The sequence below is a fragment of the Arabidopsis lyrata genome (assembly GCF_000004255.2).
Source record: "Arabidopsis lyrata subsp. lyrata unplaced genomic scaffold ARALYscaffold_2, whole genome shotgun sequence".
In the NCBI taxonomy this organism is placed as follows: Eukaryota; Viridiplantae; Streptophyta; class Magnoliopsida; order Brassicales; family Brassicaceae; genus Arabidopsis; species Arabidopsis lyrata.
In genome coordinates, this window is record NW_003302554.1 from 17307133 (window position 1) to 17324051 (window position 16919).

Here is a 16919-nt window from a genome sequence, read left to right on the forward strand (position 1 = left end):
AACTATATAGTTAATTTTATGTAATTTTTTTATGAAATTCTTTGGCAAATGTCCCAATCTATTTAATATTTTTATTATAAATGTCACAATCTATTAATATTAGATATACATAAACATATGTTGTGACCTAATTAATTACTAGATATAACATATATCACGAATTATTTAATATTATATTATATCAAACACATGTTATAATCTGATTAATATTGCATATAGTTATTTGAGCTCATTTTAAGATTTATTCCAACTATAAAAACCCACTTTTATGTTGCTATGGGTACATCCAAACTTTTACATAATAAAAGAAAAAAATCATAAACAAAAAACACACAAATAATTGTTGGTGAGAAGAACAAGTAAAGGGAAAATGGGTTTTGCGGTAGGGCTAGGGATAGGCATCGGTGCCGGGGTGATTATAGTCTTGGTGGCTGTTGCGGTATGGTTCCTCATCCAAAAGCTAAAATCGTAATACCATGATGTGTTAAACTTAAACGTAATCAGCGTATCTTCAGTTCTTAAACAATCAGTTTTCATGGAGAATAACTGACTATAATTAATTTGTATTTCAATATTTCTTGAATAAGACATTTTACAAATTATAGACGAAAAACATCTATGTGGTTATTGCTATAATTGGTTTGAAAATGTGTTTGGATAATGGATAGCCTCACCAATTATGTATTGCTTAGCTTTTTACTACGTTTCACTACTCAAATCCATCATATACATTACCTCTTAGTATCTCGATCGTACGTATAAAATAGTAACCGAAAACAACCGCTAACAAACGGTTTTGTCGAACAAGCAATCAATTGGCCAAACCTAGAAGCCATTAGTTACCGTAGGGTAATTCCTCAGATGGTCTACTTGAAAGTTTACGACCAATCTTCTTTTCCAACCGTTTCTCAGTATCCGAATCTGTTGTAGCTTCTCCAGTGACATATGCAATTTGTCCCAGCAGATTCCTTCAAAAAAGAGAAAAGAAAAGAAATATCAGCTCTCATGAACAAATGAATAATACTGAATCAAGGAAAGAGTTCATCAAAATGACTTGAGTGAGCGCATACAATACAATATCCACAAGAACGTACGTCGTGAATCGCCAGTTTCTCGAGGTCGAGGGGTATATTATTATTGGCCACGAGCTGACAATCATGTACTGCAAAAGAAGTAAAAGCTTCATGAGGTCCTTAAGAAAGCTTTCCAAAGTTGTTTCTTTTTTTTTTCAAAAAAAGCTTTCCAAAGTTGTTCAAACATACATATAAAATTGCATGTATGTTTACCAAAAAAAAAAAAAAAATTCATGTTTTCTTGACCAAAAATATATGTTAAAATTAGAGATATTGTTTAAAATATAACTTATTCTACGCTACAAAGAAAATCCTCAAGCTATCAGCTTATCACTAGTCGTAACTCGTAACTGACATTTGTTTTTTAAAATTACATATCTTTTTACCAATAAATATTGATTATTATTGTTTTTTTTTCTTAGTTCTCTTAGATACATTTATAAATTAATCTTTTAAAATAGTTATTACTATATATTTTTAATGAAAAATGTCACAATCATTTTAATTGATATACTTAAAACATAAACTATATTTAATTTTTTTTTATCTATTTCATTAATAGTATAATGTGTGTACTAAAGATACATATTTTATGACATAATTTATAGTAGATCTAGCATACATATAACACAGTCAACTTAATATTAGATATAGTAAACAGCCGTCAAAAAAAATATATAGTAAACACATGTCATCAATATCTGATTAATATTAGATATAGTCAAAAGCTTTATGTACTTATAAATACCATTTTTCTATTGCTAATGGGTACATCACATAAAAATAAGATCATAAACAGATAAACTACTACACAAACGCACACAAAAATTGTTGACTGTGAAGAACAATTAACAATTAAGCGAAAATGAATATTGCGGTAGGCGCCGGTGCCTGGGTGATCGTATTCTTGGTGGCTATTGGTGTATATTTCCTCCTCAAAAAGCTTAATAAAATTATCACCTAAAATCGTAATTATTGGGATGAGTTAAATGTAATCATGTTATCTAATTTAATAATTAGTTTTCATGGAGAATAACTGACGAGCCATAGCCCATAAGTATTTCTTGAATAAGTGTTTTTAAAATTATAGATGATAAAAATATGAATAGACGAAAAAAAACTATGTATGAATTATAAATTATTGTTACAATGGTTTGAAATGTGTTTGGATAATGGATATACTCATTAATTATTGCGTAATTTTTTTACTCAAATGTGTTTGGATAATGGATAAACTCATTAATCATTACTCAAATCCATCATAATATACATATCATTTGTTTTATTATCGTATAAAACAGTAACCGAAAACAAACCGGTAAAAACCAGGCGGTTTAGTAGAACAAAAAAACCAATTGACCAAAACTAGAAGCCGTTAGTTACCGGCGTTTGCGCTCAGCAGTAGGAGGTAATTTCTCAGATGGTCCAGTCGGAAGTTTACGGCCAGTATTCTTTTCCAATCTCTTCTTTAGCTCTCTTAGTATCCGAATCTGTCCTAGCTTCTCCGGCGACAGTTTGTCCCAATAAATTCCTGCAAGAGATAAAGAAGAAATCAGTTATAAGGAAAACAATCACTGAATCAGGCATAGAATTCAGAAAACAATCTAGTGAATCGGCTGATAATTCAGAAAACAATGTACTGACAAATTCCATGAAATCTTGAGTTAATAAGGAATTCAAGAGTCAAGACCTTGTGGTTTTGGTATTGGTGTATTTGTGAAAATGACTCGAGTAGGAGTGCATATGATATCCACAGGAACATCGTGAATAGCCAGTTTCTCTAGGGGTATATCGTCCACGAGCTGACAATCATGTACTGCAAATGAAGTAAAACCTTCATGAGTCATGAATATGAAGGTAACAGAAGAAAACAACAGAAAGGTTTCCAAAGTTGTTCCAAGTTATATCTATACCGGTTGTAACTACAGGTGTGGAATCATCAATGGCTCCCATGTAACGCAACATTCCATATTCGAGTTCCGCAAAACCCTGCACACATAATGAGGGAGTCATATCAAACTCCAATCATATGGTTGGTTCAAATGAATTTTTCTTTTAAGTAAAAATTGAATTGTAACAAATCTCACCTCTCCTTTCCCTAATCTAGCACCCGTTTGTGGGTTAACCGCAACAGAGCCAATGACGATGAGATCAACTTTGATTTTCTCATCAAGGCCAATCGCTCTTCCATATTTGGCTACTCCTACAGAAGTGCAAGCCTCCATGATCGTTTCTGGTTTCAACAAATCAGATTCTAGTACAGAGAAGAATCCTGTTCTTAGCCTAGGTTGAGGAGTCAACAGCTTCTTGTCACCTACAATTACAGACCACAAAGAATACTTACTCTTACATCATCAGAAGGAAATAAAACTTTCATGTGACAATGCAACAGTTTTGTGGCCAAGGGATTGAAGTTTGAGAATATAAGGTCAAAACTCTAGATTGTCAAGAATTTGCTCAGACATAGCTATATTAACTAACCAGAAAGTGTAAGAAACCTGATTTGCTTTTGTGGCGAATCGGGATTAACCTTCACGACCATAGCCTTACGAAAATCGTCAAGCTCGGCTAACTGCACCAAGAAAAATTCAAAATTTGGCAAATTCGCAAATAAAGGCATAACTTATCACCAAGAGAACGTCTTTGTTTCACTGCAAATGAATATCATTCCCTATCAAATCCAGCTCTTACAATTTTCTAACATTTGGGTCGTCTCGTTTTCTTTAGCTAATTCACTGGCATTGATAGGGTTGTGGCAAGATCAATCCTCCTAAAGGGCAAGAACATCAAATAGGTGAAACCAAACAAACACATCTTGGTGTCACCTATTTGATGTTCTTGTGCCTTTGGAGGACTGATCATGAAGCAACGTTATGTGATCATCTAGAAATATCAATGCCAGTGAATCAGCTGAAGAAAAGACGTGAGAAAATTGTAAGAGCTGGGTTTGATCACAGTGAAACAAAACCTAGAAAGTGAAGAAGGAAGGTCAAAGTCGCAAACTTTTCTTGCAGCAGCCGATGCACCGACGAAATTAGGGATTCGATGATGAACAGGTCTAGGGCTCATTGCGTAGTTCCGAGCTTCCATCAGATCCCACATCTTCTTCCTGATAACCCATTTCCACGCTTTCGGGTCATTATCTGGATCCGATTCTAGTTCTTTCTTCGCCGTCTCGGCCATATCCTCCATCGCCGCCGCATCGAGGCTCAACCTCTCAGATTCATAAGCCACAGCATCGAAAGCGACGCCGTCGCCGCTCTCCGACCCGATTCTAGAGAAATTCCTCCGCCGTGACCCGATTTGAGCGGAGAGAGAAATCGATTTCTGGGAATTGACAAAGGTATTGGAACGAAAACAAGGATTGATTGCAAATCCAGGTGATAATCTTATCATCGTTAGATCCACGAACGAACATACTCAATTAGAAAAATCTCAGCTTTGTCAGTGTTCTTGACTTCTTGTTAAAAGATAAGAAATCAACGGCTTAGATCATCTGTTTCAGTTCCCGCTGAAAACACTTGATTCACTCTTCTTCACCTCGAGGGTTTCAATTTCAAATTTTCTCTTTAATTAATTTAATTTAATGGGCCTTTTATCGGCCCAATAAGTGATTCTTCTTCAATACGCTTCCGCGACCTTTTTTCGTTAACCCATCGGCGTCATAAGTACACGCGCTCTCCATCTTGTGCATCGGACGGGTAAATAAGCGAGTACACAAAAAAAGAGCGCGTGGTTCCGAGAGCGGGTTTGCCAAATTCAAATTTGAAACATTTATCCCCATCCAATTATCTGAGACGATTCTAATTCCCAAGCTTCTTCGATTCTCTAAACTCTTTCACTGTATAAATCCTTCACTTTGTGTGGGTGTTTAGTGATTCATGGTGAGAGAAGAATTTCACATTGTTTCGATCTTGGAAGATGGATTTTCATGGAATGAAGAGGAAGGATCTACAAGCTTTATGCAAAAAGCATGGAATCCCAGCAAATTTGAAGAACACTGAGATGGCTAATAGGCTCGTTTCTGTTCTCGAGGTAACTTCTTTGATTAACTTGTACCGTTATCTTAGAATCGTCGGTTGATTTGTTTGTGTGTTTTATTATGTAGAAAGAAACTTTAACGGATACGATAAGTTTGTCTGAGGATTCTGTTGAGGTTCTTGAGGATGATATAGTTGTTAAGAGAGTAAGATTCAGTCCTGAGAATGAAGTTTTTGAATTCACTCGATCTGTCAAGAAATGTCAGCGGAAGAATGTGAGAACGCTTAGCAAAGGGAATGTTCAAGATCTTCAAGAAAGTGGAATAGAGCTAAGGCGGTCTACGCGAATTGTGGCTAAGGGGAATAAAACAGTAGCTGGATCTAATGTAAACGAGTCAACCGCAAGAAGAGGTCGTTGGTTTGATGTTACAAAAGGTCTTAAGGTCCCAAGGCCGTTGAAACGAATTGGATCTAGTGGTACTAGTCAAGAAGACTGTAAAGTAACGGAGTTGATGGCTTTGGAACAGGATGGTGTCAAGTTTGAAAAGATTGGGAGACCGCCCACACCGCTGATATCAAAGACAGGAGACTTGTTACCTGTTAAACCGTCAAAACTACTTGTAGACATTTATAAAGAAGCTAAGCTTGTCAAGAATAATGTGAAGGAGGTATTGCAAGGTGATCCTAAATTTGAAAAGGTTTCTAGGCGATCTAAACAATTGGTGAATGGCATCGATGTTCAGACCAATACTCAGGATCAGAGAAGGTCAATAAGGCTTAAAGCTAGAGCTGCAAACCCATCTATGGAAGGTGAGTCATCCGATGGTAGACCTTTATGTTATGCTAGGGAAAGTAAAGAAGAAATAAAGACTACTAAGCAGTCAAAAAGATCTACGGTGGTTAATAGTCGAGAAGGTGAGCTTGTTAAATATAAAGCAAAGGAGCCTTTGATAGATTGTAAGGTTCAGACAACTGAAGATTACCGTAGGCTGAAAGTCCAGGATGCTTCTAAAGTTGAAAACGTTCCTCGGCGTTCAAAACGAGGTTGCAACGACATTAATGTGCTGATGGATAAGCGGCCCATTAAGGCTGTGAAGCGTGATGACCTTGGAGTAAAAAAGGCTCCAAAACACTCTAGGCAACGTGTAAAGAGTCTCAGTGAACGCCTAGTAGATGGCCAAGCTCAAAAGGGTGATAAACAACCAAAGAGAACTTTTGGAAATGATCGTGAGGGTAAAAAGCTTCTCCAAACTTCGAAGCACACTGCATCAGATAAAATGTTGGGTCAAGCACTGAGTGATTCACTGAAAAGTTGTTCAGTTATTGACTGCGAACGAGATGGAGTTGGTAATGTGAAGAAGTCAAATGTGAATGATGAAATGCAGGTCCGTGTTAGAGTTTCCAGGAGCTCTTTGAGGCATCATTCATTTAAGGTTCCAATAGAGGTTGAAAGGAATCTGATTGATGAGAAGACAGATGAAACTCTTGACTCTCTTGTCAAATCATCTAAAAGAGTTACTAGGATGACGAAGCGGGATAGATCAGCAGAGCCAGGGAAGGGCATAGAGACTGCATCAACTCAGAGCAATCTAACGCCAAAAAAAGGTTTGGATGAGTACATTCAGTTTGACCAAGAAGAAGGAGGTGGTGCTAATGTGGAATCTCGAGGCTCTTCCAAGAAGTCAAAGACAAGGAATCAAGAATGTGTTAAGGATATGCCACAAGGAATGATTGAGAACTCACCTTTTTTCTCAGAAACCAAAGCTGCAGAATCTGTTGTGATGACTACTGAGAATGTTTTGGATTCTACTCTGGAAAAATCAGTTGATAGTTCTCAAAGAACAAACATTCAAGAGTTGAATTCTGAACTTATGGAAGGAAATAGTGAAGAGAAACTTGAGCGAGATACAGTTTCGATGGTTGAATCTGCGGTTAGCGAACACAGCTCTATAGAAGGTAAATATATTTGATTCATTTGATCTGAAGCATTTTCAGTGTTATGGCTAACTAATTATTTTATAATCTGTGTTTATTTCTGATGTTTAATCACAGCAATCCTGGAAAACTCAGCTGAATGTTGGAAAGAGATTCACCCAAGCAAAGATGGTGAGAAAGGTTCCGTAGAGAAAGAAGCACAAGGTGCAAATTTACATGGAAATTGTATTGAATACAAAACTGAGAAAAACAGTGCCGAAGAAGAAATGGAGATTACTAAGGTTGGTTGTGTGAATCTAACACCAGAAAAACTTGTGGATCAGTACACTCAGTTGGAACCAGAAGAAGCAGAGGGCGTTAATATTGAAGCAAGAGGCTCTTTCAAGAAAATGAAGACAGTGAATCAAGAATCCGTAAAAGATAAGCCACAAGGAATGACTGAGGAGGCCTCACCTTCTACATCTGAAACCAATGCTACAGAACATGTTATGATTTCTGAGGATGTTTTGAATTCTACACTGAAAGTTTCAGGTGATTTTTCACCAGTAAGAAACACTCAAGAGTTGGATTCTGAACCTCTGGACGAACAACATGAAGAGAAACATGAGCAAGAGACAGTTCTGATGGCTGCGATTGAGGAAAAAGAGGAAACATCATCACTGTCTGTATTGCAAGTTGACTGTGGCATTTTCACAACTCCCGAGAAACATTTACTTCTGGAAACAGATGAAGGGGTAAAAGAAGACAATATAACTGCTAAGTCTCATGTTGTGAATGATGTTCTCGCTGCTGCTGTGCCCCAATCTCTTATGGGAGACTCTGAGCCAGATGAAGCTGAAAAATACAGAGAAATCAAGGATGTGGAAAGGTTGGGTGAATCTAACACTTCCACTCACCCAGAGAGACAAATAATGTTTGGAAACTCCGTACTAGATGAAACAAAAGATTATTCAGCAGCCACTTGCGAAGTGGCTTTTGTTCTCACTTCTGCAGAGAGACAACTTTTAGTTAACTCTAAACCATACAGTGATGGAAAGCAAGAACAAAAGGAGGTGGATGACAGTGTGGTTCAGGAAAACACCATTGTTGACTCAAGCGGTAGTATCGCATCCAAAGTTTCTTACAACCATGAGCTTAATGCTGGGCAAGAAACTGCAGGTGCAGAGGATGTTGTAGGTCTAGATGCTACACAAGGAACATCAAAGAAAAGCAGAGAGCATTCTCCACATGTTGACACTGAGGAGGCAGAGACAATCATGGAAGCAGAAAAAAATATTTCCTCTAGCTCCTTTGTTGCGTTACCAGCCGAAGGTAACAACTCCGAGACAATTGGTGAAATTTCCAGCTACCTTGAAGTCGCTGGAACCTGTTCTATGGTGTCAGGTGAGCAACTTCTTTTTTTGAAAAAATGCATGGAGTCAATATAATATAAATCATCTAAAGTAACCATAAGTTAATCCTTTTTCTCTGAAGTGATTATGCTTATCTCATCATATTAGTTGAGTCATATAAATGTAAAATGTTCATATCTCTTTCTCCACCCCTGAAACGCAGTAGAATCTGGTCCTTCCACAGACATTCAGAACCAAATAAATGATGCGTTGGAGGAATGGGCAATAACAGGTAATTACCACTCTATTTTTCATCATCACATACTTTGTTTCTGGAGGCATACATAATAGCAAGATAGTTAAATTATTTCCTATCATTTTAAGACAATAATGAAGTAGATGAGGTCGTAGAAGCAAAGGTAACAGAGAACATTCAAAAAGGCTTCGAAGGAAATCTCCTTTTGAACTCCTCAGGTGGTGGCTCTAATGTCTCTGAAGAGACATGCATCTTAGGTGAAACGGAGGATGAAGATGAAGCAGCTGTTCCAATTGCTATTGCCGTTGGTAAATTTCTTTTCTACATCTAATCAATTTCTTGGTGTTATTTACTACATTTGGAATCTCTTGACTAATTATTGCTTCTACTCAATCCATTCTCACAGAGAAAGCTATCTCCCTGACTCCTGATGAATTGACTGTTCAGAATCACATTAATGAAAAAGGTTAGATTTCTTACAAATGTTATTTCTCTTATATCCAACAAAATAGCTAAAACAATGACTAATTTCTAGAATCAATTACCTTTTTCTTGTTTCTTTTTAAAATAGCTGCAGATGAGGAAATGATCACGAGAGAATCTACTCCAATTCCTGAAGAAACCATGAATGAGTCCTCTGAGAACAGGAAGGAGTATTTGAACATTGATGAATCAGCTACGTTATCCAAGAGGCAAGTAAGAAGAGAACCAACCTTGATTTTCAGAACACAAGTGAAGCCTACGAAGCATGACATGAAAGAGAATGCACCAAACTCAAAGAGTGTGCATAATCTTAACGTAACAGCTCCAAGAACATCAAAGAGACCGCCTCTCCAAGACTTGAGCAAGAACTAGAGTGACTGATTTGCATATCTCATGCACGTTTAGACTTTGTCTAAAACTTCTCTTCCTCGCTTATATTTATGTATTTTGAATCACCTATCATTTGCATATCTAAGTATTTGATCACCTTTCAAATTTGCAGTATTGCATGTGTCTCTGTCTTTAAAATAGTTGCCTTATGATTTCTTCTATTGCAAGATGATCAAATACTTACACATTTTATGCTCATTAGATGTGTACATACTTTACTTAACCAAATCTATTTCTTGCAAAGATTTTACTGGTGAAGATAATTTGGTTCGATTGTATTGAATCAAACGAGTTTCAGACTGAGTGATCCTAATCCGGCCCATTAGCCCCTAAACAGACCCATTTTAGCTTACTCACGTGTGAACGATAGCAAATGTTCAATAATCCCACTTATAACGCAGATTTTAATACAGTAATAACACCTAGTTACCCACTAAGCTAAGCCACTAAGCACTAATTATCTCACAATCTAATGAGCTTCCCACGTAATTACTTTGGCCTTTTCACTCTACCAATTTACTTGTAACAGTCAATCTCCAAGTGTCTCTATATAAACTCTCTAAGGTTTTCACTCAATTCTCATCACAAACACAAACAAATCAACCAGACCCACTTCTACTCTTTCTTCTTTCGACCTTATCAATCTGTTGAGAAATGGCTACCAAGTCCAGTTTCATGACTACCTTCAACGTTGTGACACTCGTACTCATGGTGGTTTCTTCTTCCACTGTGACAGCTCGCCCTCTCATGAAACCGTCCATGGGCTCGTCTTCTCCTACCTCAAGCCTTGTGTACAGGCTCAGGCTTGATGAAGATACAGGTTACTGCTGGGACTCACTCATGCAGCTCCAACACTGCTCCGGAGAGCTCATCTTGTTCTTCCTCAACGGTGAGACTTACATTGGCCCTGGGTGTTGTAGTGCTATAAGAACCATTGGACGCAAGTGTTGGCCTACTATGATTGGTGTTCTTGGTTTTACTGCTCAAGAAGGTGACATGCTCCAAGGTTACTGTGATGGCAATGACTCTGACAACAATGGTGAGGACCATGCTCTTGCCTCCTCACCACTGCCTCTCTCCGTGGATTTCAAGCCTATGGTTGTTAGATCTTCTTCTTCTTCTAACCCTTGAATCTTAGTATTCAGGTTTACACTCCTGCTATGTTTTCTTTTGCTAAGAGGAATTTAGTCTTTATGTAACTGGAGAGGAATGCTTTAAAAATAGCTTCTCTGTTATTACTTTGAGAATAAAAGATCATCATTACTCACAACAAGGTTTTACAAATCTGGCAAACATAACCTTCTTCTTCTCAAATTCTCCAAGTTAAATCAACCGAAAAACCTATCGCTAAGCCCTGATTCGCTCAGGGACAGTGGAAAAACACACCAATAATTAAAAAAGAGTTCATGATCCATAACTATGGCTTCACTTTTAGAGAATCCTCAATTCGTTGGATGAGTTGTTTGGCCGTCAAAGCACCCTCCTGGAAGTCATAAGGAAAGAAACGTTTGTGAGTGAGATTAAGAACCTTAAAGGAAAACAGAGTTATTAAAAGGCATGGAAGTCATCATACAAAGCGATCACAAGGTTCCCCATCTTTGAATAGGATGAAAGTAGGAAGTGCCTCAATCTTGTATTTATTGGCAATACTCGGGTATTTTTCGGTATCAATCTTCACCACCTGGATCTTGTCTTTCAGGGTTGCACTCACTTCATTGAGTATAGGAACCATGAACTGGCAAGGACCACACCTGCCAAACAAACAACATTACATTCTGATTCACTCGCTTTCCAAAAATCATCTGTTTTAAAAATATACTCAAACTAAACAAAGTATACTCATTCATGGTTAAGAGTCTTTATAAGGAGAAAATGTAGCTAGCTAAACACATGTTATATCATTTGACACCAAAACAAACTCACCAGGTTGCATAATAGTCAACCAGAACTGGCTTATCAGAGTTCACAAGCAGATCCTCAAAGGAGTCAAATGTCTGCTTCTTGGCTTCAATCTGAAGTAATAACAACAATGGTTTGTCAATTAGTTTCAATCTAAATCGAGAAGTAGATAAAGGTACTCACTTTAAACCAATTTCAAACCCTAGAGAGAATCAGCTAGGAACTACAATGAGAAAATACACTATACAAAGACAATCATCAGCTCTACGATCACAAGAAAGTTTCAAGCTTGAATTCGAATATTGAACAAAATATGAGCATTGGAAAAAGATGCTTAAGCAGAGAAAGGAGATTACAAGTCTAGGAGTGCATCGAGTCGTTGAAGATAAAGAGGGAAACTTTAAGTCTCCGGTTCGAACCCGACGAACCGGAAACTGAAATTTGACGGCGGAGATAGAACGAGAAGCGAAAGAGAAACACTAAACGATTCTTTCGAATTCAGCGACGGGATCGTAGACGAAGAGAGAGAAATCGCCGCCATGAAATAATCAGAAATAAGAACACGATCTGTTGATTCGGCGTTGGTAGGTTGATGATGACAAAAAAAGTTGCACACTTTTTTCCTAAAGGAAAATGACAGAGGGTGATGGTCCAGTACGGTCGAGTGCACCGTATCTTTAGTTTATTTTATTTTGTTTTAGGCCCACTGCCCACATAAAACCACAAACATGTTATAGGCCCATATAAACCAGTTCGGATAGGTTCCAGTCGGGTTCGGTCTGGATAAAAATATTTTGACCCTATAAATACCCAAAAAATTTGGATAGCCGTTCGGTTCGAGTATTTTGTATGTAAAATATCGGGTTTTGTGGAATCACTAATGACCACGGATAAATGACGGGATGTAAAATCTGATTAGTTTTCACAATGTCGTATTAATTTAGTCTTTGTAAAAACTTTTTTAAAAAAAAAGGAAAAAAAAAAGAGTTGAAAACTTTTGATAAAAAAAAGTAAAAAATAAATACTAAATATACATTAAATGTTTTCACATGTTAGATTTGTGCAATCGCTAACGACCACGGTTAAATAGCGGGATCCAAAATCTGGTTAGTTTTCACAACGTCATGTTAATTTAGTATTTGTAGAAACTTAAAAAAATGAAGAAAACGAACTTTCAAAAAAAAAAAAAGTTGAAAACCTTTTGCGAAAAAAAAGGAAAAAATAAATACTATATATACATTAAGATGTTTTCACATGTTGGATTTGTGGAATCACTAACGACCACGGTTAAATGGCGGGATCCAAAATCCGGTTAGTTTTCACAACGTCATGTTAATTTAGTATTTGTAGAAACTTAAAAAAATGAATAAAACAAACTTAAAAAAAAAAGAGTTGAAAACTTTTGAAGAAAAAAAAGTAAAAAAATAGATACTAAATTTACATTAAGATGTTTTCACATGTTGGATTTGTGGAATCGCTAACGATCACAGTTAAATGGCGGGATCCGAAATCCGTTTAGTTTCCATAATGTCATGTTAATTTAGTATTTGTAAAAACTTTTTAAAAAATGAAGAAAAAATCTTTTAAAAAAGAAGAAGAAAAGAGTTGAAAACTTTTAATGAAAAAAAAAGTAAAAAATAAATGCTAAATTTACATTAAGACGTGAAAACATGTTGGATTGGTGGAATCGCTAACGACCATGGTTAAATGGCGGGATCCAGAATCCGGTTAGTTTTCACAACGTCATGTTAATCTAGTATTTATAAAAGCTTTTAAGAAAATGAAGAAAAAAAATTTTAAAAAAGGAAGAAAAAAGTTGAAAACTTTTACAGAAAGAAAAGTAAAAAGTAAATGCTAAATTTACATTAAGATGTGAAATCATGTTAGATTTGTGGAATCGCTAACGACCACGGTTAAATGACGGAATCCAAAATCCGGTTAGTTTTCACAACTTCATGTTAATTTAGTATTCGTAAAAACTTAAAAAGAATAAAGAAAAAAAAATTAAAAGAAAAAGAAGTAAAGAGTTGAAAACTTTTAAAGAAAAAAAAAAGTAAAAAACAAATGCTAAATTTACATTAAGATGTTTTCACATGTTGGATTTGTGGAATCGCTAACGATCACGGTTAAATGGCGGGATCCAAAATCCGGTTAGTTTTCACAACGTCATGTTAATTTAGTATTTGTAGAAACTTAAAAAAATGAAGAAAACGAACTTTCAAAAAAAAAAGAGTTGAAAACCTTTTGCGAAAAAAAAGGAAAAAATAAATACTAAATATACATTAAGATGTTTTCACATGTTGGATTTGTGGAATCACTAACGACCACGGTTAAATGGCGGGATCCAAAATTCGGTTAGTTTTCACAACGTCATGTTAATTTAGTATTTGTAGAAACTTAAAAAAATGAATAAAACAAACTTTAAAAAAAAGAGTTGAAAACTTTTGAAGAAAAAAAAGTAAAAAAATAGATACTAAATTTACATTAAGATGTTTTCACATGTTGGGTTTGTGGAATCGCTAACGATCACAGTTAAATGGCGGGATCCGAAATCCGTTTAGTTTCCATAATGTCATGTTAATTTAGTATTTGTAAAAACTTTTTAAAAAATGAAGAAAAAATCTTTTAAAAAAGAAGAAGAAAAGAGTTGAAAACTTTTAATGAAAAAAAAAAGTAAAAAATAAATGCTAAATTTACATTAAGACGTGAAAACATGTTGGATTAGTGGAATCGCTAACGACCATGGTTAAATGGCGGGATCCAGAATCCGGTTAGTTTTCACAACGTCATGTTAATCTAGTATTTATAAAAGCTTTTAAGAAAATGAAGAAAAAAAATTTTAAAAAAGGAAGAAAAGAGTTGAAAACTTTTACAGAAAGAAAAGTAAAAAGTAAATGCTAAATTTACATTAAGATGTGAAATCATGTTAGATTTGTGGAATCGCTAACGACTACGGTTAAATGACGGAATCCAAAATCCGGTTAGTTTTCACAACTTCATGTTAATTTAGTATTCGTAAAAACTTAAAAAGAATAAAGAAAAAAAATTAAAAGAAAAAGAAGTAAAGAGTTGAAAACTTTTAAGGAAAAAAAAAGTAAAAAACAAATGCTAAATTTACATTAAGATGTTTTCACATGTTGGATTTGTGGAATCGCTAACGATCACGGTTAAATGACGGGATCCAAAATCCGGTTAGTTTTCACAACGTCATGTTAATTTAGTATTTATAAAAACTTGAAAAAAAACGGAAAAAAAAAATACTTTAAAAAAAGGAGAAAAGGGGTGAAAACTTTTGAAGAAAAAAAAAGTAAAAAAAAAAAAAAAAAAAAGAGTTGAAAACCGTTGGAAAAAAGAAAAGAGGAAAAGATTAAACTAAACCGAATATTTCGGTTCTAATGGACACAGGCCTGAAATTAATCATAGGCCCAATGATCCATAACTGAATATTGCTTTCCAGAGTACTCATTATTGATAGAAGGTATATACTATATACTAACTACTGATCCTTCCTACAGTCGATGTGGGACTCTTTGGTTTTCAACATGAAGGAAACGTGAGTTATGTCGGTGTTGATCTCTTATTTTTTATGTTAGCCCAATAATAAAGCCCATTATTTGAAATTTCTTTTAAAAAAACCACACACCCATGCATAGTTAGTTACTTCCCGCCAACGCAAACTGGGACAGTTAAAACCGTTGAAAGTAACAAAAGACAAACCCAGGACTCAGTTTTTGAGTTTCCTGAAGATGGAAGTCACGAATATATTCTTGTAGGCCTCTTCAAAAAAAGAAAAATGTGGACTAGATAGAGACTTTAACAAAAACTAAAAACAGATGCATTAAAAGAAGCACAACACAAAAAGATGGAGCTTGAATTAGGTCTAAAGATCACTCGAACTAAAGACGATGTTTCTTCCTCTACAGATTTTAGGGTTACCAGTGATTCTTTTGGTCAGCTATCTCTTTCTCGAGAAACCAACTCTGTGTTTTTCCTCATTCTTCATCTCAAAGGTTCCATTTAAACATTTTCCCCTCTCATAGATATTCACCTTTTTTCTTACCTGCATAGAGATTGAGATTGAATACCAAATGCAGGATTTAAGAAGGAAGGTATCGATATCGAGATAAACAAAGAAGGGAATCGGATTAAGATCAGCGGAAGCAAAAAGGTAGAAGAGATGGTTTTGGTAAAGTGGGTGGAGTGGAAAAAGGCAACAGAAATCAAGGAATTCAAGAAAGTGTTTCGGATTCCAGAAATTGTTAATCTTGACAAGATCAAAGCGAGGTTTAATGAAGAAGATGGGACTTTAACGGTTACAATGCGTAAGAAGGTTAAGGGGATTACCGGTTTAAAGATCAAGGAAGAAGAGGAAGTAAAAGATGCAGTAGTGGAAGAGAAAACAGAGGAAAAAACAGAACCAGAAGAAGAAATCAAAGAAGAGCCAAAACCTGAGGAAGAAGAAGAAGAACAGGAAGAAGCAGAAGAGCCACAGAGAGAAGAGGAAGAAGACAAGATTGGAGAAGAGGTTGTTGAGGAAGAAACAAGGGATCATGAGGAAAAGAAAGAAGAAGAAATTGAAGATAAACCAAGAAAGAAGAGAAGAAAAAAGTTCCGTTTACCGTGTTTTGCAGGATCCACTCTGCTTATGTCTATTATTGTTTTCATCATTCAATTGATTCAATCCAGAAAAAAATGAGACCACACTACTTAGATTTTTAGGATAGGGTTCTTGTTGTTTTTTAAGGATAGAATAGAACCCATTTTCTTATTATCTGTTTCTGTAAGAAAAACATCAATATGTATTATGAGTTTTGTGTTGTTTCACTGGTCCTCTAAGAGAAAATAAAAAAACTAAATTGAATCTAAAAAGATTTAAAGTTGAAATCACATATTCAGTATAATGCTTTCTTATAGAAAAAAATCAAAATCGATATGTAAACTCTAATTAAGATGAATAATTTGTTGAATTGGTTACTTGAGGTCAAGGCAACAAGAGAGAAAAAGGCGTTGACCATGTGACTATTTTCAAGTCCTACAGCGCAAGCAACGAATAAATAGTCCTTCTCGTTATCTTTACTCTTTAGTGGAGCATCGACAAATCAAAAACCTTAGAACACACCAAAAATCTCCAGAACAGAGGAAAGGAGTTAATAATGGAACTCGAATTGGGATTAAAGATCACAAGAACGAGAGAAGATGTATCATCCTCGGTGGATTTTCGCTTCTCCAAAGACCCATTTGGCCCTCTGGTGCTTTCTCGAGAAACCGATTCAAGGTTCATCATCATCATTCATCTTAAAGGTCAAATATTGTTACTGCAGTTTTCTTGAATTCTGTCCCTCTTTTTTTTAGTCTGCTGTGCTCAACGAATGGGACAATTAGGGTTGATAGTGATAGATTTAGGGTTTAGTGTTCTAATTGATTAGAAAAAACTGATAAGCGAAAGTTAATTTGGGGCAGGATTCAAAAAGGAAGGTATTGAAATTGATATAAACGAAGAGGGAAATCGGATTACGATAAGAGGAAGAAAACCTGTGGAAGAAATGGTTCGCACGAGCAACGCAGCTCGTCA

At 35.7% G+C, this 16919-nt stretch overlaps 7 protein-coding genes and 1 long non-coding RNA gene across 11 annotated transcripts in view; 5 read left to right on the forward strand and 3 right to left on the reverse strand.

Moving 5' to 3' along the window:
* Positions 1–652: 652 nt before the first annotated feature.
* On the reverse strand, positions 653–1241 carry LOC110224252. Its single transcript, XR_002328911.1, has 2 exons — positions 1095–1241; positions 653–968 (listed from the first exon to the last, which is right to left on the reverse strand). It is a non-coding gene; the product is annotated as an uncharacterized LOC110224252 (long non-coding RNA).
* A 427-nt stretch (positions 1242–1668) lies between these two features.
* Positions 1669–2265, forward strand: LOC110231062. Its single transcript, XM_021035816.1, has one exon. The coding sequence runs from the start codon at positions 1939–1941 to the stop codon at positions 2035–2037; it is 99 nt and encodes a 32-aa protein (XP_020891475.1). The 5' UTR covers positions 1669–1938; the 3' UTR covers positions 2038–2265.
* A 32-nt stretch (positions 2266–2297) lies between these two features.
* Positions 2298–4537, reverse strand: LOC9325162 (5-formyltetrahydrofolate cyclo-ligase-like protein COG0212). The gene is made up of 6 exons (XM_021035815.1): positions 4077–4537; positions 3555–3645; positions 3161–3387; positions 2987–3062; positions 2764–2889; positions 2298–2604 (listed from the first exon to the last, which is right to left on the reverse strand). The coding sequence occupies exons 1-6, from the start codon at positions 4467–4469 to the stop codon at positions 2453–2455; spliced, it is 1065 nt and encodes a 354-aa protein (XP_020891474.1). The 5' UTR covers positions 4470–4537; the 3' UTR covers positions 2298–2452.
* A 298-nt stretch (positions 4538–4835) lies between these two features.
* Positions 4836–9553, forward strand: LOC9325163. Of its 4 annotated transcripts, none has more exons than XM_021035545.1 (7): positions 4836–5108; positions 5182–7009; positions 7106–8371; positions 8543–8611; positions 8704–8883; positions 8982–9041; positions 9153–9553. In XM_021035545.1, the coding sequence occupies exons 1-7, from the start codon at positions 4995–4997 to the stop codon at positions 9428–9430; spliced, it is 3795 nt and encodes a 1264-aa protein (XP_020891204.1). In that variant the 5' UTR covers positions 4836–4994; the 3' UTR covers positions 9431–9553. The 4 variants fall into 4 exon arrangements, with proteins under 4 accessions (XP_020891204.1, XP_020891205.1, XP_020891203.1 ...); XM_021035546.1 differs by having other exon boundaries at positions 8794–8883; positions 9147–9553; XM_021035544.1 differs by having other exon boundaries at positions 8546–8611; positions 9147–9553.
* A 114-nt stretch (positions 9554–9667) lies between these two features.
* On the forward strand, positions 9668–10718 carry LOC9323719 (egg cell-secreted protein 1.1). Its single transcript, XM_002887609.2, has one exon. The coding sequence runs from the start codon at positions 10103–10105 to the stop codon at positions 10577–10579; it is 477 nt and encodes a 158-aa protein (XP_002887655.1). The 5' UTR covers positions 9668–10102; the 3' UTR covers positions 10580–10718.
* Positions 10662–11986, reverse strand: LOC9323720 (thioredoxin Y1, chloroplastic). The gene is given in 5 exon segments (XM_021035547.1): positions 10662–10931; positions 11022–11199; positions 11372–11460; positions 11704–11819; positions 11822–11986. Coding segments are annotated over 5 exon segments (516 nt in total). The 5' UTR covers positions 11889–11986; the 3' UTR covers positions 10662–10865.
* A 2681-nt stretch (positions 11987–14667) lies between these two features.
* On the forward strand, positions 14668–16059 carry LOC9325165 (ABC transporter F family member 4). Its single transcript, XM_002887610.2, has 2 exons — positions 14668–15357; positions 15442–16059. The coding sequence occupies exons 1-2, from the start codon at positions 15210–15212 to the stop codon at positions 16041–16043; spliced, it is 750 nt and encodes a 249-aa protein (XP_002887656.1). The 5' UTR covers positions 14668–15209; the 3' UTR covers positions 16044–16059.
* Positions 16060–16479: 420 nt separating this feature from the next.
* LOC110230840 (trichohyalin) overlaps positions 16480–16919 on the forward strand; it is a 6436-nt gene continuing 5996 nt past the window's right edge. The window contains exons 1-2 of the mRNA XM_021034979.1: positions 16480–16648; positions 16808–16893. Of these exons, the coding sequence (XP_020890638.1) occupies positions 16501–16648; positions 16808–16893 (234 nt within the window). The 5' untranslated portion in view covers positions 16480–16500. The remainder of the gene's footprint in view (positions 16649–16807; positions 16894–16919) is intronic.